The 27905-nt window shown below is 40.4% G+C and overlaps 1 protein-coding gene across 1 annotated transcript in view; it reads left to right on the plus strand.

The window, feature by feature from the left end:
* LOC140200388 (uncharacterized) overlaps positions 1 to 27905 on the plus strand; it is a 107624-nt gene that overhangs the window by 23298 nt on the left and 56421 nt on the right. The window contains exon 3 of the mRNA XM_072263649.1: positions 22447 to 22669. Within this exon, the coding sequence (XP_072119750.1) occupies positions 22447 to 22669 (223 nt within the window). The remainder of the gene's footprint in view (positions 1 to 22446; positions 22670 to 27905) is intronic.

A 27905-nucleotide genomic window follows, 5' to 3' on the forward strand; every position in this document is an offset into this window, starting at 1 on the left:
AGGTCTAGGATACAAGAGTAGGGATGTGATGCTAAGGCTTTATAAGGCACTGCTGAGGTCTCACCTTGAATATTGTGAACAGTTTTGGGCTCCTCATCTAAGGAAAGGTGTGCTGAAATTGGAGAGGGTTCAGAGGAGGTTCACAAGGATGATTCCAGGAATGAAAGGGTTATTATATGAGGAATGTTTGATTGCTCCAGGTCTGTACTCAATGGGATTTAAAAGGATGAGGGGGTATCTGTATAAAACCTTTCGAATGTTGAAAGGCCCGGACAGAGTAGATGTGGAAAGGATGTTTCCCATGGTGGGAGAGTCTAGGACTAGAGGGCACAGCCTCAGGATAGAGGGGCGTCTATTTAAAACAGATGCAGAGAAATTTCTTTCACCAGAGGGTGGTGAATTTGTGGAATTTATTACTACAGGCAGTCGTGGAGGCCTGGTCATTGGGTGTATTGAACGCGGAGTTTGATAGGTTCTTGATTGGACACGGCATCAAGGAAAACAGGGAGAAGGCCAGGGAGTGGAGCTGAGGAGGGGGAGAAAAGGATCAGCCATGATTGAATGGTGGAGTGGACTCAATGGGCCAAATGGCCTGATTCTGCTCCTATGTTTTATGGTCTTAAGGTCTAAAGGCAAGGAGATAATGCTCACCCTTTATAAGACACTAGTCAGGCAGCACTTTTGAGTATTATCAACAGTTTTAGGCCCATATCTCAGAAAGGATGTGTTCTCATTGGAGAGAGTCCAGAGGAGGTTTATGAGGATGATTCCGAGAATCAAGGGGTTAAGGAGGAGCATTTGGCAGCTTTTGGGCCTGTACTCACTGGAATTTACAATAATGTGGGGGGGGGGGGAAGGAATCTCATTAAAACCCTACCAAATGTTGAAAGAACCTAGAGAGAATGGATGTGGAGAGGCTGTTTCATATGGTGGGGGTATCCAGAACTAGAGGGCACAGCCTCAAAATTGAGGGGTGACTCTTTCGAACAGGGGTAAGGAGGAATTTTTTAGCCAGAGTGTAGTGAGTCTGTAGAATGCTCTGCCACCGACTGTGGTGGAACCCAAGTCCGTGGGTATATTTAAGGTGGAAGTTGATCATTTCCTGATCTGCCAGGGCATCGAAGGATATGGCAAGAAGGCAGGTGAATGGGGTTGAGTGGGATCCGGGATCAGCCACGATGGAATGGGGGAGCAGTGTTAATGGGCTGAATGGCCTAATCTCATCTGGTCTAAGTAGGAATGAGCCCATCGTGGATTTGGCTATCTTACCCTAGTGTTCCCTATAAATTCCCATTGAGATTTTAATTTAATAATCTTCTCTGAGCTATTACCAGATACTGCATACTGTGCAAATTCTCACCGGCTTCTTCGTCACCTTAGAATCTACAATATTTTGTCATATCACATTAAACGCCTTATGTCATTTCATATATTGCTGTGGGATCAAAGCTGTTCGTTTTTTATTTTGTTCCATCTCATTTATTTAACTTGAGTGTTCGGGGATCTGAAATTGACTGCTGTGCTCTCTTGCATATTATTGAGATACCTGCCCAGATCCTTCACATGTAAATTTTGTGGCATATTTGTCATTCCTAAAATTTCTGTTTCCTCCTTGTTCAACAGGAGCTATAGTACAGGCATGTTTAGGCCCAGTCAGTCCAAAATACAGTTTTTAATTGTGGGAAGAGAAGACAGGTAAAATTAAATCTGAACAAGTACTCACCACTCTGAATACAAATCACGAGGTTTCTGTATGAAGAACTGGTATTCTTGATGTTAAATGCTCAAGTAGGACACTTAAGAAAATTTATCAAACAATATTAAAAAGAATGTTTTGAGTAAACTGCAGCTACACCATTAATACTGGGAATAATGTCTTAAAAGAATGTCATTACTTTTTCATGTTGTGCCATGCATTTAATAAACCTGTTCTCAGCCAAAACCTAATGCTTAAATCACAAACTGCTTTCTTAAAGTTCATGACTATTATGATCACCTTTACTCACTAAATTCTTTGCTTTATTTCTAATGCATAGGTGTCTTTGTTCTGAGAGTGTCCATTTTATTTTGAGTGTGATGAGCTGGCACTTGAATTGCACCACCTTCCTCGTGTTATAACATGCATGTGGTAACATAGGGAAAAGTTGCCATAGCTGTTTTGTTGGGTGATGTTTACTTAATCAGTGTTTTCCCTCCTTGAGGGATGGGATTCTTCTGTTCCCTTCAGGATTAGTATTGGAAAAGGAATCTTCAATGATTGGCAGTAATTTGGATGACTCATAGCTGAGGGGGTAAATTGCAGCCTTTCGATGTAATTCCATTGCATAGGCTTCTGGGACTGATCTCGTTGGTACTAGTTTAATACTGGGAACAATAAGTGAAAAGGCGGGCAAGAACCTGGAAAAAGATTGCTGCACTTGTGGGTGACTGTTCTGAACCCAAGCGATCTGCATATGCTGCAGTTCCAGAGTAACACACACACATCTGGAGGAAGTCAGCAAGTCAGGCAACATCTGTGGAGGGGAATAAAGAGTCCATGTTACAGGGGAAAACCCTTCGTCTGCTGAAGGGCCCCAGCCCGAATCATTGACTCTTTCTTCCTCTCCATAGCTGCTGCCTGATGAGTTTTTCCTCAACTCTGGCTCCTTTGTCTTCCTTTGGGGTAATGGATGTTTTAAGGAAAGGACTGATGCAAACTTGCAGCTTCAACAATGAAAGGTAACTATCAACTCAGATCTTGTGGGAAGATACTAACTTGACGGAAGGGCAAATTATGACAGATAAGACAGAAACCAAAGCGTTGATGGGAAGAAGCACATGTCTGACATGTGGGAGTTATTTAAAGGCTAGCTGATCGTAGTTTGGGATCAGGAGGTTTTGGTAAGGGGCAAGGACAATGTTGGTAAGGTAAAGGAACCTCAGATGACCCTAGAGGTCCTAAATTTGCTCAGGAAGGAAAAGGAAGCATATGTAAACTGAGTCAGATTAGGCCCTTGTGGAACACAAAGATAGCAGGAGTTAGGAAGGCCAAAAAGGGCCATAAAGTCTCCTTGGTTAGCAGGATCAAAGAGAATCTCAATGCATTTTTGACTTGCATATTTAAAAAAAGGAAATAACAAAGTAGGAGGTTAGCCCAGGCAAGGGAAGAATTTATGCTTTGAGTCAGAGCAAGTAGCTGAGGTACAAAATGAGGCATTTACTAAGGAGAAAGATTGAGAGGATAGTGGATGCATAATGAGGCATGAATATGTACTGAGACATTTTGAGATTTGAAAGAGGAAGTAGCGCTGGGCCTTCTGAAAACAATAAGATTACGTCCACAGGACCTGATGGCTTGTATCCTAGAATATTGAAAGAAGCAAATGAGAAGATTGGTGTCCTCACTAGGACCAGGTGATGTCCTAGAGGACTTGAGAGTAGCAAATATTATGCCTTTGTTCAAGGAAATAGGAATAATCCAGGTAACTATAGGCCAGTGAGCCTGGTGTCAGTGGTTGGGAAGCTATTGGAGAGGATAATGAAGGATAGGATTTATGTATATTCGGAAAGATTTGACCTACTTGGGGACAATCAGCATGGCTTTGTGCAGGGCAAGTCATGTCTTACAAAGTTATTTATTTATTTTGGGGAGGAGACATGATGAGGGTAAGGCAGTGGATGTTGGCCAACATGGACGCTACTAAGGAATTTGATAAGATCCCCCATGGTAAGTTGATTCAAAAGATAAAGATGCATGGGAGCCAAGGTGAATTGCAAGATCGGATTCCAAAATGGGTTGCCCATAGAAGATTGAGACATATTAAATATAGAGGTGGAAGGTTGATGCTGGGACCTCTGTTGCTTGTGATGGTTATCAATGGTTTGGATGATAAAGTGGAAAGGTGGATTAGCATGATTGTGGATGACACCAAGATTGGTGGAGTTATGAACAGTATAAATGACCATCAAAGAATACAGCAGGATATAGATAACTTACAGATGTGGCAGAGAAGTGTCAGGTGGAACTTAATCCAGGCAAGCGTAAGATATTGCTCTTTGGAAGGTCAAATGAAAGGGTGGGGAAGTATATACTGGCAGACCTCTTAATAGGTTGAGGTACAGAGTTATGAGGTCCATAGTTTAACTGAAAGTGGAATGCGTGTCGATTTTCAGTAAGCTATGGACCTGGACTCCAATTGAATAAGGTAGTAAGGAAGGCTTATGGTGTGCTTACCTTCATTGGAAAGGATGATGAGTAAGAGAATAAGGAAGTCATGCTGTAGTTATATAAAACTTTAAGCAGATTGCACTGGAGTTTGTTGCCCCATAAAAAGAAAAATGTGGAGACCGGAGGGAGGGCAGTTTTGCAGTACTTCCTAAATGAGAGGGTATGAGCTTTAAGGAAAGGTTGGCCAAACTTGGATCGCTCTCTCTGGAGCATCAGAGGGTAAGGAAAGAGATAACAGATTTTTAAAAAAGAATTATGATAGTCATAGATAGGGTAGGCTGTCGGAATCTTTGGTAGGATAGAAATATCAAAGATGACAGGACATGCTTTTTAAGGTTGGAGTGGGGGAGTTTAAAGGTGAAGTAAGCAGTAAGTTTTTTTTTACACATAGAAGCTAGGAGGTGCCTGGAATAGGTTCCCTTTTGGTGGAGTTCAAGAATATTTTAGGTAGGCACGTGAATATAAAGTAAATGGAAGGATATAGATGATACCCAGGGGAACAAGGTATAAATTAGTAACAAGGTCAGTACAACAGAGTGGGTCAATTGGCCTGTACAGGGCTGTACGGTTTGATGTTCTAACATTGCATCCAGTGCAGAATGAACTCTGATGTAATCATTTCAGGGGTTTCATCGTCCATGAGCATTATGGCGCGAGCTTTTGAAATTGCATTTATAGCAATAAAAGAGTATAAGTTCTTTGATATGAAAGTACTATTTGATCATATGGAGCCCATGGAGATAATGATGGTCTTTTCAGTGATAACCTTCTGCTTTGATTAGTTTAAGCACAAAGGTGACTGCTTACTAGGTCAGATTATCGATGGCAACATTTCAAAAAATATTTCGGAAGGAGGCTGAGCAGAATTACCTGGCTGCAGCTAGAAGTTCCAAAGGGAACTGTCAGAATCCAGCAGCACAGATAGAAGTAATAAATAGACTCATACAGAAGCTGAGAGTGCTGATCTCTGAGTCTTGGATGACACCACATTTGTCATGATAATCTGACACTGAATGTTACATGGAGTCTAGTGGCAAATCTAAGTCTTGCTAGAAGTTTCCCGGAATTTGGCGGGGAATTGCCTTTCAGGTCCTGTGCCATAGAGTCATAGAGCCGAACAGCACAGAAACAGGCCTGTTGAACTACCTAGTCTATGCTGACCATTATTCTGGTTTGTCCCATCGAACCAGACCGGAACCGTAGCCCTCTATACCCCTTCTATCCATATACTTAAACTCCTCTTAAATGTTGCAACTTGAACCTGCATCCACCATTTCTGTCGGCAGCTCATTCCACACTGGAACCACCTTCTGAGTTAAGAAGTTCCCCCTCAGGTTCTGTAAAATATTTCACCTTTCACCCTTAACCTATGCTTTCTAGTTCTAGTCTCGCCCAACCACAGGGGGGTGGGTGGGAGGGGAACCAGCAAAAGCCTACTGGTATTTATCCTATCTATACCTCTCATAATCTTGTATACCTATATCAAGTATACTTAATATAGAATAACCCCTCATTCTTGTATGCTACAGGGAATAAAAGTCCTAACCTAGTCACCCTTTCCCTCTAACTCAGTTCCTCACGTGCTGGCAATGTCCTCGTAAATTTTCTCTGGGCTCTTTCAATTTTACTGATACCTTTCCTGTAGGTAGGTGACCAGAACTGTACGGAATACTCCATTTTAGAGCTCACCAATGTCTTGTACAACTTAAACGTAATAGCCCAGCTCCTGTACTCAGTACTTTGATTTTTGAAAGGCAATGTGCCTAATGCTCTCTTTACGACCCTCTCTATCCATGATGCCACTTTCACGGAATTATGGAACTGTATTCTCAGATCCTTTCCCTTTGTTCTACTGTGTCAGAGTTGGAGCACAATCTGATACAGGTGTCCCCGCTTTTCGAACATTCACTTTACGAAACCTCACTGTTAAGAAAGACCTACGTTAGTTCCCTGTTTTCGCTAACAGAAGGTGTTTTCACTGTTACAAAGAAAGGCAGCGCACACCCTGAGCAGCCACTCCTCCCCCAGATTCAGAACGGCATTCTTGCCGGCATTGCTTAAACATGTGCCTGTGAGCAGCCATTTGCAACATGAGTTCTAAGGTATCGGAAAAGCCTAAAAGAGCTCGTAAGGGTGTTACACTTAGCGTAAAACTAGACATAATTAAGTGTTTCGATTGTGGTGAACGAAGTAAGGACAAAGTGAGTTTGGCTTGTGGAAGCTGACGAAGATGATGTTGAAGAGGTCTTGGCATCCCACGACCAAGAACTGATGGATGAAGAGCTGATGCAATTGGAAGGGGAAAGGATAACAATCGAAACCGAATGAGTAATAATTTTGAAAGGGTACGTCGGTTTAAGGCATATTTGCAGGATGGTTTGAGTGCTTACAAAGAACTGTATGATAGAAAAATGCGCAAGGCTCAGCAGTCAAGCAAGCCTTCCACATCAGCCACAGCAGATGACGAACCTTGACCTTTGACATCGAGGCGGGCAGTCATAGGAGAAGACGACCCGGCTGCCCTAATGGAATCAGATGATGATGAGATGACACCCCAGTGTCCCACCACCCCAGACCCCGGGCCACGGACAGATACCGATTCGCGGAGAATGCAGTGGTAGCTGGGAGACACACATCACACATCTTTAAGAAAAAAGCCAAAATAAGCATGCTGATTAATTAGGTGCCACCCGGCACATAAATGTCGGCCCAGATCCGGTACGATTGCCGATTGCATCGCCCCTGATCTCTGCATCTTCAGGCTCCAGTACCTCCTCTCTGATGTTAGGAGGATATGTCCTGGGCAGTGGGGGTCTTCTAATTATGGATGTCATCTTTTTGAGGCATTGCTTTTTGAAGATGTTCCTAATGGTGGGGAAGCTTATGCACATGATGGAGCTGGTGTGCACACTTTGTAATTGCATAAATATGTTGGGCCCAAGATAGATCAAATACCCAGGAATTTGAAACTGCTCACCCTTTCCACTGTTGACCTATCGATAAGGACTGGTGTGTGTTCTCCCAGCTTCCTCTTTCTGAAGTCTATAAATCAGTTCCCTGGTTTTACTGATGTTGAGTGAGAGGTTGCTGCTGTGACCCCACTCAACCAGCTGATCTATCTCAACTTCAACTTCAACTATCATTCAGCCATACCTGGGTATAGCCAAATGAAACAGTGTTCTTCTGGGTCCAAGGTGAAAAACACAGCACATAGCCCAAACAGCATATATGATTATGATTTCAGAAAGCGTACAGTCACAAAAAAAATATAGCCAAGTGCCAGAGTGGCATGACTGTGGATTGTCCTGGTGCAGATTGTTCTTCCATTGAGTGAACACCAGATGGCAGCACTGATGGGAGATGTCAGCTCTCAAACCAGCATGTATTGCAGTGTGCCCAATGGGGGCACCTGCCCTCTCCCACACCACTTTGGTTCTCCTTCCTGGGCAACTGCGATAGGTCACTGCATCCAAGGCGATTCTGTGGCCCAGGTCTAGTCCTTGCCGCAACCGAGGCAGCACAGCTTCCTCGCGGTTATTGATTAGTACAATTGGTTCATTGTGTTGAATGTAGAGCTGTGATCAATAAACAGCAGTCTAACATGTGTATTGCTGTTGTCCATGTGGTCCAAGGCCGCGAGGAGAATCAGAGAGATTGGATCCACTGTGGAGCTGTTGGGGCAGTAGGTAGATGGCAGCAGGTCTCAGTTCTTGCTTAGGTGGGAGTTAATTCTAGCCATGATTAACGCCTCAAAGCACTTTCATCATAATAGTTGTGAGTACAATTGGGCGACTGTTGTTGAGGCAGCTCGTCCTGCTCTCCTTGGGCACCAGTATATTTGATGTTCTGTTGAAGCAGGTGGGAATCTCCGACAGGGCAGTGAGGAGATGTCCTTGAACGCACCAGTCAGTTGGTAGGTGCAAGTTTTCAGTGCCCTACCAGGTACTCCATCAGGGCTTGAGGCCTTGTGAGGGGTCACCCTCTTGAAATGTGTTCTGATGGTGGCCTCGAGACAGATGAAAATATTTGCTACGTTGACAGAAGATGGTGAACATTCTGGATTCCCTGTCACTGAAGTCTGTGGAGACCGTCATTGTGTTTATGTAGGTTTTTGGACATGACGGGATCCAGGTTTCTGGAGATAGTGAGTGAAGGTAGTGCTGAGGAAGATGATCAGCCTTGATTTTGATGGATGGAAGAACACTACCAAAGGGTTAGATGAGCTACATCGGCCAAGACTTTTCTTTGCCCCACCCGAGGACTTACCGTGCTCTAGAGCTCGGTTCCCAGTGATTTCAGCCTTCCACGTCTAACTGGAGTAACTGCAGGCCCGCCACAATTCCAAGGGCAGACTGGATCCACAGCATAATGCAACCAAGTGGAACGTGAGGGTGTCAAGAATGATTAAAAAAAAATGTAACAAAAATACTAAGTCAACTGCAAGAAAATTTTATGCCTAAAGGAACAGCTATTTTATGTTGTTGCAATGATTGTTTTCCAGTTAGGAAAAGCCTAGCTAGACAATTTGTAGGAATTCCACTTATGTGGCTTGCCAATTACTGGTTTTTTGATTTTGCATGTTAACATAAGCAAGGAAATTTGCACAATGAGTTAGTACTAAGGCCAGGAAGACAAACCAGTTTGGCCTTCTATGGTTAAATTGTGTGAAGTGTCTTGCAGTGTGTTAAAGTTAAAGGTGGTACATAAAAGAAAATTACTACTGGTAAAAGGCAAAAACCAACTTGCCTGCACTTATTGCTGTATAACTACAGACCTCCTGACACTCATTTAAATATTTTATCAATGTGTTCAGCAAAATGTATTCAGGTGAAAATTTTAATATTTGGAGATGATGGTTAAATTGCAGGGCTGTGATTGACCATAGAAATTATTTATGGATTTTGAGCATTCTTATTTTAGACAGGGAAGTTTAATGATAAACTGAAGGGAAAACGAATTTACCACTGGTTAAAAGGATTATATAGGCAGAAGACCAGTAATTATTGTTAATTTTGTTCTAGCCTTGCATCTTCATGACAGTATTTGGAAACCTAAAACCTAAATCTAGATCTGTGGATAACAATTTACCAAAACTAAATAATTTAGTTTTGTTACCATTTATATTTAGACCACAGAATGGTTCAAATGTAGGAAGAGGCCACTTGGGCACATTTGTGTCTGTACCAGCTCTTGGCAAAAGCAATCCTGGCAATCTCTCCCCACTGCCTTTTTGCCACGGAGCTGAAAATTCCTTCTGCTCAGTTATTTACTCTTTCCACTCAAGTACTTACTCACCTCCCCTGAATTCTGTAAAATTTGTCTCCATTTCAATCCCAAGCAGCACATCCCAGCTCCTAGTCACTTGCTGTTTAAATTTTTGGTTTTGTGTTTTGCTCAGTTCTTTTGACAACCATCGTTCTTCATCCTTGGTTCTTGGCCTCTGTCAATTGAAGCAGTTTCTTTCTATCTGCTTTGATGTATAGATTGATCATGCACTTTGAACTTTTATATCACCTTTTTATTCTTTTTGCCAGCTTGCGTTTCTCAGCATTTAATTTCAACTGCTTTGAGATGCCATCTCCTTCCTTCTCCCTCACTGTCCAATTTCACCAGCTTGTCTTTGTCTCCCATTACTGTCTTTAAGAATTTATGTCATCAGAAACCTAGGAAATGTGATCTTGTGCACCCAACCCCAAACCATCAAGCAACACTAAAAATGCTGGAGGCATTCAGCAAATTAGGCAGCATCTATGGAGGGAAATGGACAGTCAAAGCCAGTGCAGGTGAAGGTCTCAACCTGAAATATTAATAGTTCCCTTCTTTCCATGATAATGTTTTAGGTAACATTTATATAAAAAAAAGACTGGTTTCTTTTGTGGCAGAGTTTGAAATTAGTCTAGACATGTTTGGCATGATCTGCTTTTTAAGTTGTATTGATGAGAGCGGGAGGTATGAATACATTCTCAAAGGATCGGGATGCCTCTCAAGTTCACAGATTTCTGTTGATTCAAAGATGGCTCCATTGGTTACACATTAGTTTATTGCTGAGGCTTTATAAGACACTAATCAGGCTGCACTCAAGTATTGTCAACAGTTTTGTGTCCCGTATGTCAGAAAGGATGTGTTGCCATTGGAGAGGGTTCAGAGGAGGTTCACGAGGATGATTCCGGGAATGAAGGGCAAGACCTTGCAAATGTCAATCCACTCTAAGAAGGGAGGAAGGCAAAAGAAAGGAAGTCATAGGCCAGTTAGCTTACCTCAGTGGTTGGGAAAGCTTTGAAGTCTATTATCAAGGACAATATTTCAAGATACTTGGAGACTAATGATAAAATAAATCAAAGTCAGCATGGTTTCTGTAAAGGGAAATCTTGCCTGACAAATCTTTTAGTTCTTTGAGGAAGTAACAAGCAGGGTGGGCAAAGGAGAGGAAGTGGATGTCATTTACTTGGATTTTCAGAAGGCATTTGATAAGGTGCCACACTTGAGGCTGCTTAACAAGTTAAAATCCTATGGTGTTACAGGAAAGATACTGACATGTATAGAGGAATGGCTGACAGGCAGGAGGCAGTGAGTGGGAATAAAGGGGGCCTTTTCTAGTTGGCTGCTGGTGACTAATAGTGTTCCTCAGGGTTCAGTATTGGGACTGCTACTTTTCACATTGTTTGTCAATGATTTGTTTAATGGAATTGATGGCTTTGTGGCAAAGTTTGTGGATGATACAAAGGTAGGTGGAGGGGTAGGTAGTTCTGAGGAAGCGATGCGATTGCAGCAAGACTTAGACAAATTGGAAGAATGGGCAAAAAGTGGCAAATGAAATCCAGTGTTGGGAAATGTGTGATGATGCATTTTGGTAGAAGGAAAAATTGTGCAGACTATAATCTAAATGGGAAGAAGGTTCAGACATCAGAGGTGTAGAGAGACTTGGGAGTCTTGTACAAGACTTCCAGAAAGCTAACTTACAGGTTGAGTCTGTGGTAAAGAAGACAAAAGCAATGTTGGCATTTATTTCAAGGGGAAATAAATGCCGGTCAGGGCATCAAAGGATATAATGAGAATGCAGGTGTATGGGGTTGAGTGGGATCTGAAATCAGCCGTGATAGAATAGCAGAGCAGACTCAATGGGGTGAATAGTCTAATTCTGCTCCTATGTCTTATGGTTTTGTGATACTGTTTGCTCCCTGATGATTTTATGTTATCCCAGGGGCATCAGGCTCTTTCTATCATCATGTACATGTTCCTCTCCATGCCTTGTGGCGTATCGGGTGGCCATCTTTCTGTTTCTTTAATTTTGTTTCTTTCATTTTGTCTGTCTTTTATGAGGCAGAGTGCTAACTCTATGCATAGCCCAGTACAAATGGAAAGCATGCAAAGAGTCGGCCAGATTGAAACACAGGATTTTTGTTCATAGCCTTGGTACAAAAGTGGGCAAGAGATGCAGCATTTGACTAAATGTTGTATCAAGAGGTCTTAGTACTGATCAAAGAGACTCACTCCTGACACAATGCATGCATATTGTTATTGGATAAACTCATCCCTGCAGGAATCCCTTGGGGTGGTGTTTCATACCTAACCACTTCCAGTTCCTTTATTAGTAACCTTCCCAACACCATATGTGCAATTATTAATAAAGATTCCTATCTATGATGGTTTATTAGTGCTACATGTACCAAGATACAGTGAAAAGCTTTTCTTGCATACAGATCAATCGTACAGATATCACAGTAGCGTAGCGATTAACACAATGCTTTCAGCTTTGGGTCAGTTCGGAGTTCAGAGTTCAATTCCAGCACCAGACACTGGATATTCTACAGTGTGACTTACATCCTGGCCCACGAAAGTCTTTTCGGAAGCTGCAAAGTACATGTCAGGAATGCGATGGAATAGACAGGATGAGAACAATTCCAACATTCAGAAACCTCGGTACCTTCAGGACAAAGCGGCCTATTCCCTCCCCTCTTCCTCTATTCCCAATCTGACCTTTTACCTCTTCTCCCCTGCCTATTATTTTGCCCCTGTCTCCTTCCCTTTCTCCTATGGTCCACTCTCCTCTTTTTAGATTCCCTTCTCCAGCCCTTTACCTTTCTCAACCACCTGGCTTCACCTATCACCTTCCAGCTAGCCTCCTTCCCCTCCCACTACCTTTTTTATTCTGGCTTCTTCCCACTTCTCAGTCCTGAAGAAGGGTGCTGGCCTGAAACATTGACTGTTTATTCATTTCCACAGATGCTGCCTGACCTGCATTTTGTGCATGTAGTCTTGGATTTCCAGCATCTGCTGACCTTCTCGTGTATTTAAGAAGGCAAACAATTTTCTACCCAAGATGTTCTCTCCCTCCCACTGGTACAGTATGACTACCCAGTACGTCATCTAGAAACTTACATTTTGACAGGGAGAGAGAGTAACAACTGCAAGACCAAGTATAGCAGTTACATGGGAGTGTCATCTTCTCTAACTTCCCTTCAATATCACCAAATATTCTGACTGGAACGTGTGTTGCTTTTCCTTCACTGATAACTATGAAAGGAGGAGGGTTGGGCAGGGGCGAGCAACACCATCCCGTAAAATCCCAGAGCTATGGAAACGCCAGCAGGAGTTCCGGCGACCTCATTCCTCGACAGAAAGGATCTTCACCGGGAAGACTTGAAAGACTGGCCCCAGGACAGAGCACTCTGGCGAGCTGCTGTCGGTGGCCTCTGCCCAGTAGAGGTGATGAGCTTCAGAAGAATTCCTTCGTTCATGCTGGGTTTAACTAATGTAACTCTGTAGTCCAGAGATTTAAATGTATACTTTTATTACATGGACTACAACCATTCAAGATGGGAAATCTCCACCAGCTTTTGAAGATCGGTGAGGGATGGCCGCAACATTTTGCTCTTTGCCATTTTGCCCATCTCCTAAATTTGTAGCTTACTTCCTCAAATTCTATTAGAAAGGTTTTCGTAAAGAAACCCATCCCTGTCACTGCCTCTAGCATTATTGCATGTCCTTAGTGGGATGATATGAAAGCTGCAAGAGTTTATGGGGAAAATCTGGGAAATGTTGGGAAATTTTCACTGTTTTCCATAAGATCCAAGTCAGGACAACAAAGCAAAAAGTCATAGGAAATTATGCAGTGAAGTAATTCAGACTTGGCCGAAAATTTCACTTTTGATTTGCCCTTTTGGTGGAAAAGAACGCAGCTAAAACTGCAGTCTGGTCCTATCAGAATGAACTGCTGATGGTGTCAGTGTGCAAGCTAGTAGCTGGTAATGGGAGAAATGTCTGCAGGTTTTTAAGAATGGTTAAGTGGTATTTCTTATAAATAACCAACCTGGCCTTTGCTGAGTTAATCAAAGTATAAGAAGGAGGCAAGATGTACATTGGGAAGAAAGTGCTGGAAAGAATGTACGAAATGCTACTTGTAGGTTTGAAAAGGAGTGTATTGTGGCACATACTAAATCCCACAAATAGATTAGTGCTTATCTCATGCATGGAACTGAAATTGCATACTTGCCCCAGTTCTAATGTTAAGACCAGAGTGTTTCCATGGTAGCGAGAGCTTTTAACAATAGCTGTAATCCACTGATCTGACAGGAGTTGCCCAGTGGGAACATTTCTAAAGATATTGAGTAAAAGCTTATTTGTATGAGGAGCCGTGCTTAATAATACAATTCATTTGTTCTGTATAGAGTTCCTCAAATTAATGGAACAATAAATAGATTTAAATAAAAAAATATCTTTTTGAAATCGGGCTCAGATAGTCTCTTTATAAACCTTTGCACTTGAAGGCTTCAGAGAATGTTTTGATGTGCAGTGCAGATTCTGAGAGGGACACTTACTGTCTGGTTTTAGAAGGACTTACTGGAGTCGAAAGGTATTTCTGTTTTCTTCCCTTGCGTGTTTCAATTGTTACTAATTGTGGTGTTGAAGAAAACTGAATTGAAATGGTTCCTGTGAATGAATTGAATAAGCTAATTCATTGCCATTGTTAAACATTGATTGATGGCTGTATCAGTTCTGTTGAGGTTTCTTCTCGAGTCCAATTTCATTACTTTCATGTTTTTTCCCTATACCTTATGATCCTACTGAGGTTAGAATACAGAGGATTCTGGTTAATTAGGCCATTGGTTAATCAAGGTAGCTGCTTATTTGGGACAGCACTTAAAGAACAGAAACTAATCAAGAAAATCGTTGGGATTCCCTTCATTTATTTGGGACACTATGCTGATTAATTAGGGCGGGGGATTTTTGCCAAACTGCTTCTAACTAACATTAGTTGCTTGCATTTGTGTGACAGTTAAACTCTACGCCATGCTTAGAGTGAGCAGTTTTTACATAGCGTCAATTGTGTGTGTTTCTGTTCAAAATGCAGTGTTTTTTTTTCGCTGTTACTGATAGTTGGCAATGATAGTTACTCACTGTGGTTCAAACATTCAGGTCACACAAGTCAGAAATAGCTGGGAGTGAAAATAAAACAATTTTACTGCTTCAACAAGTTAGAATCTATAAAGAATTTGAAGGCATTAACAGTCGTCTTGAATGTGACAATGAACATGAAAATTTGGAGGATGCAGTTCTCAAAAGCATTGTATGAAGGGTGTTCATTATTTGAACTAGATGCCTGTGCTGATTTTGTTAATTGCATACACTGGATGAATTCCTCCGACAACTATTAGGAACTAACCACAATTTTATGGTGCTGTGGTACTATTGGTTGTGTTCTAATTTGTTCTGTATTTCACTTACATAATTTGTTACTATGTTTGTCTTCTTCGTACCATTTTAACTACTTCCATGAAACTTCGGCAAATTGGGGCAGTCGCGAATTTGGACCAAAATGTACTGGTCCTGATTGTGTCTCAACTAACTGGAATCCACTGTATTTTATATTTGCTCCCAGGCTTCTACATAGAAACAGTCTGCAGGTGCTGGAAATCCAAAGGAACACACACACAATGCTGGATGAACTCAGCAGGTCAGGCAGAGAAAACAAGCAATGTTTTGGGCTGAGTCCTTTCTTCAGGACCATCCTGCAGAAGTTTCTCAGCCCGAAATGTTGACTGTAGATTCTATATAGGACTGAGAGAGGGAAGGTAATTTGGTGGCAGAGAGATCTCTGTTTGAGATTTGCCCAAATAGTGGATTTGAATGTTGTCCAGCACTGTGTGCATTTAATGCTAGTTCAACTGTTTCTCACCTTTTGTGACTTGTAGTGTAGTTGAATCTGTTAGTGACAAAGAAACTATCTTGGGTAGGACTTTGTACTTAATTTAGCATTCGTCATGCTGGTTGCCTCTGGATCATTTTACCCTGTCTGTTGCACCAGAGTGTCGGTGATTTATGTTAAGTTTCCATAGCAGGACTCAATCAACCATAGTCTTCTGACTCAATGCAATGTTAATGTTGGCCAGGAATAGACCGGCAATTTTCAAAGTACTGAAGTGGTTTGATGGCGTAATTTAAGAACGATCATCATTTCTGAGGAGTTGAAAACTGGGTAGTAAAGAATATAGAAAATAGTTAGAATATGGAGTGTGTTAGTAATAATTGTTTTAGAGGTGAATAACATGCCTCCCTCTAGTCAGGTTGGGAAGGGTAGGAGGGCTAGAAGAATAAAAGGATGTTTAAATTGAGGTAAATGAAGTGGATTCGGAGGATGCCCTTGTGACGAAGCACTCACATAATTGTGGACCTGATGGGTTTCATAATAAATTTATGCAACTTGTAATCATTTGCCTGCTCCTTGTGTACGAGCTATTTTTAGAATAAAATAAAATGACGTGTTAAGATACATTTAGAAGCATCAGTGAAGAGAGAAATAATTAAAGTTTCAAGCTGATGAGCACATCATTTTTTTAAAAAAAAGAGCTTAGGTGTCTTGCTGAAACGGTAAGCTGGAAGCTGGATCCTCCCACTAGAATGGCAGATGAGAAACTTAATGGATTTGGGTATTAGGAATTAGTAAGAAAAGCTGCACAGCTAAATAAAGTAATAGATCAAAAATGAGTATCTGTTCCATTTAGTTTGCTGTATATCTACATGACAGTCCAAACAGGAGGGCGAGAGCATTCTGTTTAGTTCCCTGCGTATTGAAAAATAATATGCTGTGTTAGTTCTTGTGGTGTTCCATTTGCAATTTTTATGAAGTCAGGATGCCAGAACAGAATATATTAGCAGCCAACAGATAGCCCATCTGCACTGGAGCATTGGAGCACGGTCATACCAGGGATCAGCTTTGCCAGGTTCTAGTGTGCCAGTGTACATCTCCTGCAGTCATTGTAGCTATTGGTGTGTGAGGACATTGGTAGGATGAAGAGATGGTTGGATAAATGAGCTGTCACAAAGAAAGAAAGACTTGAGTTTTCCACAGTCCTTCTCAACGTATCAGGACACCCAGAGTATGTTGTAGTTAGAAATATAGAAACATTGAAAACCTACAGCACAATACAGGCCCTTTGGCCCACAATGCTGTGCTGAACATGTACTTACTTTAGAGGGCTATGGGTAACCCTAGGTAGTTTCCATTTTTCTAAGCTCCATGTACCAAGTTGCATCTTCCACAGTGGAAATGCAGTTGGAAAGCTTCCTCATCAGCTTCCAAACTGCCAGTAATCTCTAACTCCTCGTTATATAGTGCACATGATTATATTACACATCACAACACTGAAATTAACCAATTATATTAATCATGTTCCTGTCTCCACAGCTTTAGTTTGACCTAATGTGACAAACAGATTCTACCTTTATTTCAAGGTTTTGGTGTTCAACTAATTTTAAAAGATCCAAAAAAAATTTGTTGTATGCTGACAACGACATGACTGGTGTGATTGAGAATAAAATAAAAAGTAGATTTTTCACTTTTGGACATTAATTTTGCCTCGTTTTCACTTAGCTGCTTTCCCATTATTGTATAACTCTACCTGCTAGAGAAACAATTGTTCATGTGATAAAGCTGTACAAGTATACAAAATCTAATTACAGCAAAATTCCGGACTAGTTTCTGTTTCTGGGCATTCAATTTTCATCACTACAATGTAAAAATAAATGAAAGATTCAGAATTAGCTGATGCTTACCTTGTCCATGTAGTTCAGTATACCCACACAGTGCTCATGTCTACATTTAATAAGAATGTAGCACCACTTGCCAAATGAGAGTTTTTAAGGAACACATGGTGGTAGAAATGAATGATTCAGGGATGGTATAGATATTGACACAACAATACAGATAGCAGAACTGCTGCCTCATACTTGCAGAAATTTGGTCTCCATCCTAACCTCTGGTGCATCCTGTGTGGAGTGCACATTATCCTATTGACTGTATGGGTTTCCTTCTGGTGTTCCAGTTTCTTCTTGCATTCCCAGTGACGTACAGTTTGGTAGTTGTCAATTGCCCCAGGTGTACAGGCGGGGGGGGGGGGGTGACAGATTCTAGGGGGGCAGTTGGGATCAATATAAGCTTGGTGAAAATGGGTACAGGATAATCAACTCAGAGTGACTACCAATAAGCTTACTTCCATGCTGTATAGTGCAATGTAGTATGAACCTTAATTTTTAGTCCAAAATGACATTAAATTTGATCAGGTCAGATTCAAACTCAGGGAACTGGCAGAAAGAACAATACTGTCAGCAACACACAAAAAATGCTGGAGGAATTCAGCAGGCCAGGCAGCATCTATATTATTTTTGAAATTTTTGGGTTGATGAATATAGGAACATATATAATGCAACATGATTATTCATTGGTTTGTTCATTGTCCAGGGCAAAATAAAAACCCTTTAACTTCATAAATAATCTCCTTTTTGACTCTTGCTGTTGCATAATGTGTTCTAAATTAAGACAGGTGTGTACCTGCCCCAACTTGCTGTTTTTTCACTTTCAGTTAGTTCTTTTCAAAATTTAATCCTATGCTTTTTTAAAATAATGAGATCTTTGATTTATTCCATTACAGAATGGCCAATCAGCTCTTTTGGTACACACCAACTCTGGGTAGAGCAATCACATCAGTCCCTTCACGTGTTTTCTCTATATCCCATACAATCTAAACCTACTTACATGTTCATCAACTTTCTTCTGATTGCTTTGCCGTTTACCAAGGAATGATCTGCGTAAGGCAACCAATCAACCAACAATTTTTATTTTTGTTCCAATTGTATTCTTTGTTGTAAAAAAATTGTGTATAATGTTTTTGTTCTGAATGCTGCTTATATGACGCTACATGCTGGTCATGTTGCCTCACATTAAGTTTCCCATTGTACCTGTGCATATCTGCAGTTGTGCGTATGACAATAAACTCGACTTTGACTTTTTATGTTAATTTACGGGAGTAGACAGACCTTTATTATAAAAGCTCATCTAAAAGGAAGTAATCATAGATTTCAACCGTGTCTTTCTATGGCACAGTATCACTGGCATACTTCTTTAACACTGAATGGGAGGACTTGAACCCACAACACTCCAAGTTGGGGCAATCTTGCTATCAACTGAATCACGGATGACTTTTTAAGAGATTAAGATGTAGAATTGTTACATGTAGAGTTAAGGAAATGCAAGCTTAGCAAGACCCTGATGGGAGTAATATACAGGCCTCAATACAGTAGGCAGGGCATGGGCTACAAATTACAACAGGAGATAGGAAATGCATGTTAAAAGGGCAATGTTGAGATAGTCATAAGGGATTTCAATATGCAGGTAGACTGGTTAATGCTGATTTTGCATACAAAGAGATAATTTGTAGAATGCCTATGATGTGGCTTTTTAGAGCAGTTTGTGGTCTGAGGCCACTAGAGGATCAGTGGGTGTTGTGTAATGAACTGGATTTGATTAGGGAACTTAAGGTTTCAAAGGTACATTTAACGTCAGAGAAACGTATACAATATACATCCTGAAATGCTTTTTCTTCACATCCATCCACGAAAACACAGGAGTGCCCCCAAAGAATAAATGACAATTAAATATTAGAATCCAAAGGTCCCCCCCCTCCCCCGGCTCCTCTCCTTCCTGTGCGTAAGCGGCAGCGAGCAACAATCACCCCTCCCCACCGGCAAAATAAAAGCATCGGCACCTTCCACCGAGCGCTCAAGCGTGAGCAAAGCAACAATAAAGACACAGACTTGCAGTTACCCACAAAGGCTGCATTGTTTACCCGGCATTCGACATACCACAGGCTCGCTCTCTCCTTAATAAAGGAGAAGGAGGTGTCTGCGTCTTCACAGCGAGCAGGGAGACATAACCAACATCCCGCTGGTTCATGATGTTAAAAGTCTGTTACGTCGCTTGTTTTGAGCTGTGTGCCCAAAGATCTCGAGTCTCTGGGCACACAGCTGCAGATATTCCAACTCCCCCGACGACACCGACCCTCGATCCACCAGTCTCCAGAGCCCCGATATCCCAGGCATCCCGAGCCGAGCTGGACTCTTAGGCCGAGCCCTCGGCATGCCAAACAACGGCCAGTTATGAAATCCCGAAAGCGGGTCCCATTCCCGGAAAGAACCATAATCAGCGTGTAACTCCAGGTCAGGGTCTTCAAAAGAACCCTGAAAGGGAAAAATAGAGATATTAAAGATGGAAATAAAGCTGTTTCCGAAGATACAAGCAAGGGAGTCACCATTTTCTGCCATCATCACTCTGCTTTGCTTCCTAAGGAACCCTTAGGAGGTAGTGATTTTAGCTTGATAAAATTCACCCCGCTATTTAACAGGAAGAAACTAAAGGCAGATGTATCAGTATTACAGTGTAGTAAAGAGAATTACAGAGTGGGGAGCTGACCAAAATTGATTGGAAGGGGATACTTGCAGGGATGACAGCACAGAGGCAATAGCTGGAGTTTCAGGGAGCAATTTGGAAGGTGTAGGAGAGATACATTCCAAAGAAGTAGTAGTATTCTAAACGTAAGATGACAAAACGCTGGCTGTGAAGCAAAGTCAAAACCACATAAAAGCAAAAGAGAGGTGTATAATAGAGCAAAAATTGGTGGGAAATTTGAGTATTGGGAAGCTTTTTAAAAACTAACAGAAGGTAACTGAAAAACCTTAAGGAGGGAAAAGATGTAATATGAAGGTAAGCTAGCCAATAATATCAAAGAGGATACCAAAAGTTTTCTGGTGGAAGACTCTAGCAGAACGCCTGGAGTTCAAGAGTGTCACAGGGTAGAAGTGAATGCAGTTGCACTAGAAAGAAGGTGCTGGGAAGCTGAAATGTTTGAAGGTAGATAAGTCACCTGGACCAGATGGACTACACCCCAGGGTTCTGAAGGAGATTGCAGAGGCATTAGTAATGATCTTTAAGAATCACCGGATTCTGGCATGGTTCCGGAGGACAGGAAAATTGCATATGTTGTTCACCCTTGCAGAAGAAAGAAAATTATAGGCCAGTTAGCCTGAGCTAAGTGGCTAGGCAGATGTTGGAGTCAATTGTTAAGGATGAGGTTTCAGAGTATTTGGAGGCACATGAATGATTGCCAGAAGAAGGTAGGAGAAGGGGGTTGAGAGAGAAACAGATCAGCCATGAACAAATTGCAGACTCGATGGGCTGAATGGCCTGATTCAGCTCCTATGTCTTATGATTTTATGACTTGATAACGATGTTTTAAAATGGCATCTTGAATATAGCTATATTCTTCAATGATTCAAAGTACATTTATTATCAATGTACGTATGCAATACACAACCCTGAAGTTCATCTTCCCCACAGCCAACCACAAAACAAAGGAAACAATTAAAAGAAATTCATCAATCCCCCCCATACAAATAAAAAATCCAAACTGAGTTTTTTAAAAAAGGACAAAAACACCGAATATAAAGCAGAAAATCAAAAGAGTCCAGGTGTATTACCAATTCCAAAGTTTGCGTTGTCAATGTTTAGTTAGCTTTTAAGCTTGTGAATCTAGCATTCTAGTGAATCTTGCTTAGTCCTTTGCTAGAGTTTGATAGAAGAACAAAATGAAAACACAGCACATGCGTTGACAATTAGACCGATGTAAAGCAGGGAGTCTGTTTGAACAAAATTGCAAAAATGTTAGGAATTTGGAAAGAGAAGGTGGGAAAGAATGAAGTGAGATTGGTAATCAAATGAACAGCAGTGTCACAAAGTGCAAAAAAGTGACACATAGAAAATGGAATGAGGTTTTGTTATGAACTATAGAGAACAACATCAAAATGAGATTATAATCCAAATTCCATGAAATACTGGAAAAGGCATTTTTAACAATTCTTCCTATAAAAGATTGAAACTATTAAATCTTCAAAACTGGGGACCAGTAAGTGATTCTTGTCTTCTCAATTTCAATTTGAATGTTCCCTTTGTATCACAACACAGTTAAATACTGTTGGAATTTGTCAGTATGTAAAGCTCCTCGTTGAGCATGTGTAGTGGAAAAGAAGTCTTGATCTGTTAGAATTTTTTTTGTATCTTTATTTCTTGACCTGTGATCACAAATTCTTTCCTGCTTTAATCAAGCATGCATTTTATGAGCAAACCTGAATGTTGAATATAAAGAGGGTATTTTGTTACAAGGAAATAAAGAATTTATATTGACATTTGCTATTATTGTTTTGTGACAGGAGTCACAGGATAGTGATCAAAACAAAACCTGACCAGGATTATTTTCTCTGTTCTACATCATTGTGGGTTGATAATGAGATTGGCCAACTCGGCCGAGATTATGGCCATTGCAGCAAGACTTCTAATAAGTTTCCAGTGGATGTCAAATAAAACATATCCAGTTTCTCTGGCATTAGAAAAAAGAATGGAGGTGATGGTATTTTACCAAATAACAATTGCCTGTGCTTCATGTTGTCATTATTGGTGAGACCTTGGGAGTAGCCAAGGTTTATAATAGCAGACCTTTTCAGAGAAGCACTGATTGAAAGTCTACAATGCATATCTAGTTTCTAAAATTGGTTTCTATTTGGTGCCATTGTTACATCTGAATCAGGAGCCTGGGAACGCACCACCCAATAAAGACTGTAACTTCCAGCAGAGTATTGAAAAGGCCCTTCATTTTTTTGGAGATATCATCCTTCAAATGAAGTGCTTTTAAAAGGCTTTATTCTGTAGATTTCTGTCCAACTTTGCATCTGGCAGTTTGTTTTACTGCTTACAAGATTTGGTGTACAATACCCCACACTTCAAAAATCATTCGTTTAATGTCTTGAGTGTGCAGTCCTGACAAGGAGTTCTGCAGGTCCTTTTACTTGTTAAAAAATATCCAGTTGAAGCTTAGTAAAGGTTGAGTGTGTTTTACCATTTCTTTTTGTGTTAGGATGAGGTAATTGCAGTTTCCAGAAAAGTAATTATCCGGCTGCAAGATCTGGCGAAATGGGTCTGTACCAAGACTTCACAATGGGCTACAAATGCACAGGAATCCAAACCTGACACTATGAACTTGGACAACAGTGAACACAACGAGAATTCTGAACTGCACGTCAGCCCACCTTCAGACTGCCACCTCACCTCAAATGTGGGAAATGAATGTGAACATTCAGGTAAGGAGAGTTCTGGATAGTATGTGAGCTGAATATAAACTAGCGGAGTCAGTAGTTAACTAGCTATATGAGAATGCCCTCCTTCCCTTTCTCAATCCCGTGAATCTTCCATTGCTAATTTCCAAAAATAGGTTAAAGTTCATCTATTTTGGCCAAACAGTTTCTATGGCATTAGGGTAGTGAACTGCAGATGCTGGGTTTTTGCCTAATAAGGCTGTTGGTCAAAATGTGACAAATAAAGCAGGAATGTTTATCCACTTGAGTGGATGTCTTCATTGAACTTATCTCTGACTCAGCCATTCGGGCACATATGCCCAATTACAGATTGCCTTTCACATCAATATGCAGAGTCTTACTTATTTACTGTATTTGAAATGCAGTGTTCAGAAGTAATTGGAAAAAAATCATTACAGATAACCAACCTTTGTCATCTTAGTTTATACACATTACATACAGCAAAAGTCAAAACAAAGATCTTTGAAGCTAAGTGAAGCCTTCTACCCAGAAGATTGATTGGTAACATTTGTCAAGCATTGTACATTTCCATAATAGATTACTGAATCCTATGGACATGACTTGGAATTTGATACAGGGCTCCATTACTTGATCAAGGAGCTTGTAATTGACCCTTTGGCAATTCTTGAAGTAATAAAGTACTTTTTTTAAAAATGTTGCAGCATTTCTTGCACATTTGGTTAATTTGGGCAAAGCACAGATGCCAGCAGCAAGTTTTAAAGGGAGACCTGGTCAGTCTTGTCATGAAACAAAGAAACATTCAGGAATATTGACTCATAGAATTAATATGTGTGGACCCTGGTTTAACTGTCCCTGGACCTTGCTTACCCAGCAAATGAGAAAGACTGTGGGACAGCTCAACGTTATGTAACCAGTTCTGCATTCTTTCTTGGGGAATTTTGCGTCAAGCGCAAGTTGTAATATGGTGGTTCCAGTCCTTTATATGGAATATTGTTCAAACACAGCTGTGTATTAGGTACATGCAATTACTTTCAAGATAGATTGCATGCACTCCTCTGAAACTTAGCAAACTGATTTTATCTGGGATTACTTTCCAGTGAAGCACTGGAGACATTGCAGTGTGAATTACCAATTTTTGGTAGTGGTCTTAAGAAAATTGCACTGAATGGGCTGCACTGATCGATTCTGTCTTTGGGCTAATGTGGTTTTTAACACTTGCTCTCAGGATGAAGTACCCTTTCTCAAGATGCATTGACCAAACACTTGTGCATGCCCCAATGTACAAGAACTTGAGAAATGGAAACAGATTTGGGCAGCTAGGCTTCTTGTGCAACATTCAGTTATCTCACTTTTCCTAAATTCACTCCTTATCCCTTCATTTCCTTAATATCTAAAAATCTATCAATCTTTTATCTTGAATGTGTTCACTTGAGCCTCAGTGCCTACTGGGTTGAGAATTCCACAGAATTAGTGCTCTCTGTGTAGAAATTTCTTCTTGTCTCAATCTTAAATTCCTTACTTTAAGACTGTAACCCTTGGCTTTTGTCGCGTCTGTCAAGGGAAACTTCATCACTGCATCTATTCTGTCAATACCCAAAAGAAGTTTGTATGTCTTGGTGAGATCACCTCACATTCTTTTAAACTCTGAGGAGCATAGGCCTAGTTTGCTTAGCAGGAAAAGCAATTGAAATGCTGGGTATAGCTCTATTGTTTAAGAAATGTGCCTGTAACCTGCTGATTAGTCCAGGCTATATGTGAAAACCATAAATCATTGATTCTGTTTTTCTCTTAAACCTTTGACTGTAAAATGTCTCAAATTCCTTGATCATCTGGTGGATACTGGTATGTAACTAAGGCTTATGGGATCAGATTGAGGTAATGAACAAGACTTCCTCCTTTAATACAGCATGCTTTGACTACACACGAGATTCTTTGCACTCTGATATTTAATGAAAGTACATGAAACTGATAATCCATCATACTGGGCATGTTCGTGCTGGACTGGTCTACTTGTTCAACTATTAGATGTTACATTTATTAATACCCCCAGTACACTATTAATTATGTTTTAGATGTTGCATAATATACATTTTCTAAGGAACAAATTAAATTTAAAGGGAGTGCTGGCACCTAGTTTATTCAGGATCAGTTTAAGGTAAAGGTAGCCATCTTGTGAATCATTTTCAGTTAGGAACAGAGAGAAACTTCTCTTTGGATCCTCTAACTTATTCTATTGTTGTGGTGCAAAAGCTGGACAAATGACAAAGAATTCTGGGTTGCTCCTTAACATGGCTTTTCTTACTCCTTCAAAATGCTCATCTCAATTGGTCAAAACTTGCTAACTAGTCCACCCAAGCACATGTTTCCAAGCATACTTGTGTGCACTCTCAGTCACTGGAGGAAAGAAAAGAAGTCAGCAGATTGATTTTTTTTTGGTCTCTTCAAAGAAGGCAAGAATACTCTACAGCAGGACTGGAACATTCATGATTGACTTTCCTGGATGTAGCTGCTGAAACTTTAGCCAAATTCCTGTGTGAAGTCGCTGGCCCCAGAAAATTTTCTGTAATCAGCATGTGCCTTAGATCTCTGGATTTGGGCAAAGAATGTAGAAATTAGATCATGCAATTAAATTACTAAAAATATACATAACTGGAAGTGAAGCACAATGATCACCGTTTTCCAACTTATTGTGACACTGGCAATCCTCAAGAGGAATTTTGCTTCTTTGTCAGATGCAAATCAGGTTATGGTACCCTCCTTACAACTCTCAGTTTGGAACGTTGTCAAAGAAATTTAAACATGCTGCCTGGGACAGCCCATTATTGCCAGATCCTGAGTAGGTCACAGTACAGTACTGAACTGCAACCAGCAAAGTAAGATCAACTCCTACCTTTTACTCTAGGCCTCCACAACCCCATTGCCATATCTCTCTAGCTCACAGGTTGGCACTGACCACATTCTCCTCCAACACAAGTTGATGTCTTTTACAACCATCCCAATATGTCCTGGGTCACCTCATCTACTTACCTTTGCAGTCCTCCCCGTCCACCAACTCTGATTTCCATCCTAAGTCCATTTGTGGTCATGTTTCTGATTGTCATACCTAAGCTTTACCCTTGCATCTCTTCACCCACCTCAGTTGTCCATCAGTCTAATAACAGCATTTCTAGGGTAGAGTGGGCTGCTGCCGTGGCCACCAGGCACACACTTTGGGGGAAATTGAAGACAAATAGGCTGTTGTGATCTATGGGTGTTGTGTTTGTTATCAGCAGGTTTAACATTTTCAAATTCTTGAACGTAGTCATATCCTTGTGTATGGTTATTTTGACTGGTTCTGAAAGAATTAAATCAAGGCATGCATTGGGTTTCATTTATATAGGGTCTCAATTACACTTTTGTATGCCAAGGACACATGTTTCTGGGTCATCTTTATTTAATTTTTCTGTGAAAAATCTTGTCAGATGAATAAGCGCATATATAGAGTGGTTATAACACTTTTTCTGTACAATTAATTTCACTGAAGAAAAATGACATTTATCCGGAATAATTTTCTTTTGAGTTTAATTCTTTGTCAGTGGTAGCCAAACTTCATCATTATGTGCTTGTCATTCTTTGTTACAATTCAAAGTGGTACATGGAGTTCATATGTCTAAAGACAAGCTCTCTCGTTTCTATACAGATATTTCCCCTTACTGTGATAGATGTACTAATGGAGTAGCCACACTAATTCATATGTTTTGGACATGTCCGAGCCTTGAAAAATTTTTGGAAAGATGTATTTCAAATTTTTTCCTGTACTTTTCAATGTCAGTTTTAAGCCCAATCCCTTGACTGCCTTGTTTGGTATTGTTGAGGATAGTGCTACAAAATTGAAACCATCTAATTTTGGGGTATTGGACTTTATGTCTCTTATGGCCAGGAGGGGGATCTTGCTCAAGTGGAAGGAGGCCGCCCCGCCCACTCATGATCAATGGCTATCTGACGTTATGTTGTACCTTGAACTAGAGAAGATTCGTTGTTCAATTTCTGATTCTAAACAGGATTTTCTAATGTTATGGGGACCCTTTCTGAATTATTTTCACAATCTTTGAACTGTTATTAAAGTATGGATCTGAGCCATTATTATTATAATATTATATGGTAAGGTATTTTTCTTTTTTTTAAACCAACCAGCTCATTTTGGTAGTGGGGTAGATTTTTTAAAAAATAAAATACAATTATTTTATTTTATTTCATTTCATAATTCAATCTTTTTTCTACATGATTGATTTGGAATATGGGATACTGTGATCATATTACTGTGATTTAAATGTAATATAATTCATATTATTTGTATCCTTATGAATTTTGTATTTGTATTCTTGCAATTTATATAATATCAATAAAAATATTGAAAAAATGGAGTGGAGTGAATATACATCGGTTTTGTAGATAGTTAAACAATGATTGAAAGAGTTACAATATTGTCTTGCTTTTCAAAGAGAAGTACAAACTTTGTAAATAACTCCATGAATATATTAAACTGAAATGGGGTGGGTGGGTGGGTGTGTGTGTGTGTTTTAAACACAGGTATTTGATCTTGGCATTCTTTACCAGATCCTGCAGTTGACCAAGATTCTGAAGCAGCTATACTGGTGGAAGAGCTAAGCATAAAAGAAAAGTTTAAATGGGCAAAGAGTTTTGAGTAAGTGCAGATGTATTTCTTTAGCAGGACAGAGATGTGCTGAATAGGCTATTTCTCAGTGTAAAACTATACGATCAGCAATCAGGTGATTGAGCATGCAAGCAGAATTAGACTAGGTAGCGCACTTAGAAAAGCATACCAATTTGCTTCTGATTGGCTGTGTGATTTGTTTCCATGCGATTTCAGATTCCAATGTTTCAACACCATTTTGACCTTCATTCTTTTATTAGTAAATCCAATAATCTGTGCAGTAAATACACTTAATACAATTTTAACTGGTACAATTTTGAAACATAGCCAACTGGCGATGAATGTAGTGTAGCATTCCCCTTTAAGCAGTGACTCATTTCATGAAATTGCTTTCTCCTGAATCAATAATTTACCTCTGGGGATAGTAAAATTCTTGTGATAATCACATCATAACTCCTGGAGCCTTTTACGTGCTCAAGCAACATATTATCTGTACATCTTGAGCCGGCAGTCAAAAATATGACGGGCATTACTTAAGGGCCTTGTTATTAATACTTGCCCTTATTGCTTCAGCTTTTCCCTCCCTTTCGTTCTTTGAAATGCTCC

Source organism: Mobula birostris, chromosome 7 (assembly GCF_030028105.1).
Source record: "Mobula birostris isolate sMobBir1 chromosome 7, sMobBir1.hap1, whole genome shotgun sequence".
Classification (NCBI taxonomy): Eukaryota; Metazoa; Chordata; class Chondrichthyes; order Myliobatiformes; family Myliobatidae; genus Mobula; species Mobula birostris.